Source organism: Limulus polyphemus, unplaced genomic scaffold (genome assembly GCF_000517525.1).
Source record: "Limulus polyphemus unplaced genomic scaffold, Limulus_polyphemus-2.1.2 Scaffold7226, whole genome shotgun sequence".
In the NCBI taxonomy this organism is placed as follows: Eukaryota; Metazoa; Arthropoda; class Merostomata; order Xiphosura; family Limulidae; genus Limulus; species Limulus polyphemus.
The window spans coordinates 1-3,574 of NW_013672836.1; the positions used below are offsets into that span (position 1 = coordinate 1).

General features: G+C 32.2%; 1 protein-coding gene across 1 annotated transcript in view; it reads right to left on the reverse strand.

The window, feature by feature from the left end:
* Positions 1-595: 595 nt before the first annotated feature.
* Positions 596-3,574, reverse strand: part of LOC106474439 (ascorbate transporter, chloroplastic-like) — a 13,615-nt gene continuing 10,636 nt past the window's right edge. The window contains exons 6-7 of the mRNA XM_022402744.1: positions 3,170-3,307; positions 596-829 (exon numbers count right to left, since the gene is read on the reverse strand). Coding sequence (XP_022258452.1) covers positions 596-829; positions 3,170-3,307 — 372 coding nt within the window. The remainder of the gene's footprint in view (positions 830-3,169; positions 3,308-3,574) is intronic.

The following is a 3,574-nucleotide window of genomic DNA, read 5'->3' on the forward strand; positions in this document are numbered from 1 at the left end:
AAATAATAAACAAGTTTTATATTCTGCATTAATATTTATTGAGAAGTTTCAGCTGCTGTATTATACCCATTATCATGATACAGTTCAGAAACTGAAAGCTTCTGTTTAATAAATATCAACATGGAGTAAAAGAACCTGTTTAAACTGAAAGCTTCTGTTTAATAAATATCAACATGAAGTAAAAGAACCCATTTATTGGTTTTCATCCATGTCGTGAACTTTCAAGACTATATAAGCAGAATCATTTCCAAATTTTCTGAAACTTTAAATTTAGAGGGTTTTTAGCAAATCAATATAAATATATTATCATAATAGAATAATTATATAAATATATTGTATATATTATAATATATTGAAAGATATATAACCATTATTACATTTCTTTCTTATAAAAAAATATATATATTAGATAATTATAAAGTATAATTAAATCTATGCCAAACAAAAGTAATTTCCTAAAAATTAAGGAAAACAGAATGTTAACCACCAACCAATATTTTATACATACAAAGTTCACCGTATATTTTTTATTTTTCTTGTTAACACAGCTCAGAAAAAAAAGAAGCAAACTTAAAATCTTTAGTACGATACAGTTTTATAAAAACAGTCTGAAGGTCAACCTACCTACGTTAAACAATGAATTGATAACATAAGGCACAGCAGTAAGACTGATATCCTCTTTATTTGCACCAAGACTGCGTGCTAAGTACGTCGGTAGCCACTGCATTATTATATAGTTCGACCAGTTCATAGCAAAATGAGAAACATAAATAGCCCATAATGGCCAGTGGCTGATAAATTCTGTCCATCTTACATTAATGTTAGTAACCTGGAAATAGAAGAGGATTGTGGTCAGCACTTGAAATAGTTGGAATGCTGCAACCAATACTTTTATCACACACACACACATACAAAAGAGCACAGAAACATAACAAAATGAGTTTCACCCATTATATATTCACTGGCAGAGGCCCACTGAAACAATTCAATCAACAGTAATTTTTCTAAAAATGTACAGTTAACCCAATCCCTTGGATCAGAGTGTATATGCAATATGATTGTCTAGTGGGCCGTTTAAAACCATCTTTTGTCATTCCATGTTTTTTTTCAATAACAAAAATTGCATTGCGTTTGTTTTTAAGCAAAGGAGACCGACTACAATGCACTGTTGGCAAAAATGTTTGGGTTTCGATGCAATGAGTTCATGTAGCAAAATAGAGCACCAAGTAGGCTGCAGTGATTTTTTTCCTGCTGGATGCCATCATTCCTTGTCACTTAACTGAGTGCAAGAAAAGGCCGCTACTGAAGTGAGCTTTCAGACAGCTGTTATTCCTATGAGAATTGTCAAAGGGGAGATATTCAATTCACTTCAAATGAATTCATTCAACATGGTACAATAGAATCATGTATATGTATATAATACCAACATGAAAAAAATATATAAACCAAACAACAACAAATATGTACTCAAACATGTTCCTCCCTCTAAGCATTTTTTACATTCATGTTAATATCTTAAAATTTTTTTTTCAATTAGTCAAAGGAGGAAGACCTATTTTCTTTGTGAAATTCCTCACAAAAAAAAAAACAGTTTTGTTCTTAATAAGATTTATCTCAGATTGACCATTCAGCACATAAGTAAACTGACTGATCAATGTTAATATTGATATAAAATTTTAAACATTGGAAAAATTAATAATTTCAGTTTAATATACAATAATTAGCTTGCTGTAAATACGGTAATAAATATTTAAAAGATATATAAAAAATTAACATGAAATCTCCACTTGACTGGTATTTGAACTCGAGACTTCTTTGACACAAACCACTGAGCCATTCTGAACATTACCAGCAGAGTCAAGCATTACTAACAAAAGGATCATTTTGAACAGTTTGTTTGTTTGTTTTGAATTTCGCGCAAAGCTACACAAGGGCTATCTATGCTACCCTCCCTAATTTAGCAGTTTAAGACTAGGGGGAAGGCAGCTAGTCATCACCACCCACTGCCAACTCTTGGGCTACTCTTTTACCAATGATTAGTGAGATTGACCATCACATTATAATGCCCCAACGGCTGAAAGGGCGAGCATATTTGGTGTGACGGGGATTTGAAACGGTAACCCTCAAATTGCGAGTCGAGCGCCCTAACCACCTGGCCATGCCGAGCCCATTCTGAACAGAGAGTGGCTTTTATTATACAAATATCTACTTCTAACAACTTCAATGTGAAACAAATTATAAATATTTCAATAAAAGAAGTAGCCTTAAATAACAGGATTCATTATAAAACAGTGATGGCTACGAAGTTCAACAGGACAAATATTTGAATGGTTAGAACACACTTTATAAATTTTAGCAAATTTAGATAACTTATGTAAAATCAGTTGGTGAGTAGTTAAGTAAAATCAGTTGGTGAGTAGTTAAGTAAAATAAACTGGTGAGTACTTAAGTAAAATCAGTTGGTGAGTAGTAAGTAAAATCAGTTGGTGAGTACTTAAGTAAAATCAGTTGGTGAGTAGTTAAGTAAAATAAACTGGTGAGTAGTTAAGTAAAATCAGTTGGTGAGTACTTAAGTAAAATCAGTTGGTGAGTAGTTAAGTAAAATCAGTTGGTGAGTAGTTAAGTAAAATCAGTTGGTGAGTAGTAAGTAAAATCAGTTGGTGAGTAGTTAAGTAAAATCAGTTGGTGAGTAGTTAAGTAAAATAAACTGGTGAGTACTTAAGGAAAATCAACTATTGACCGGTTAGGAAAAATCAACTGATGATTAGTAATTAAATAAAATCAACTAGTGATTATCAGTTAAACAAGATGTATGGTCAGTTGGTGAGTAGTTAAGAAAATAAACTGGTGAGTACTTAAGTAAAATCAGTTGGTGAGTAGTAAGTAAAATAAACTGGTGAGTACTTAAGTAAAATCAGTTGGTGAGTAGTTAAGTAAAATAAACTGGTGAGTACTTAATTTTTACTTAAGTACTCACCAGTTTATTTTATTCAGCTACTCACTATCCAACAAATAAGCAGTCAAGTGATTAAACTGAATCTGAATTAAATATCTATTAATGTAACAAGACTTGAATGTTTTACAGCTGTTCTCTGTGAGTTTAAGACTCTGAACAACTCATACCTCTAAGTACACTCTTAATAAATTTTTAGCTACAAAAAAGTTAAACCTTTGGAAAAACCATAGGCAGCTCCTCTTGACCAAAGCTTCGGACTTCTGTGTATAAAACAAGCCACAGTAAAACCCAAACAGCCCCTAATCCTCCAAACGAGAAAAACATCCATGGCCAAGGTATATGTGGGCACACCTACACGAACAGAAATTGAAGTCATTATGATCCTTCAGCTGATTTAAATTGACCAATAGCACCTAAACGTAACAGCAAATTTAAAATCGCAAATAATATTCAACGTTAAACTGGTACACAATTAAAAACATTTTATTTAGGCCTATCTATGGCCTTCACAAATTTGACGACTCTACATGTTTCGACATTACAACGTCATCCTCATGAGTCGAAACATGTAGAGTCGTCAACTTTTTTGATGGCCATAGATAGGCCTAAATAAAATGT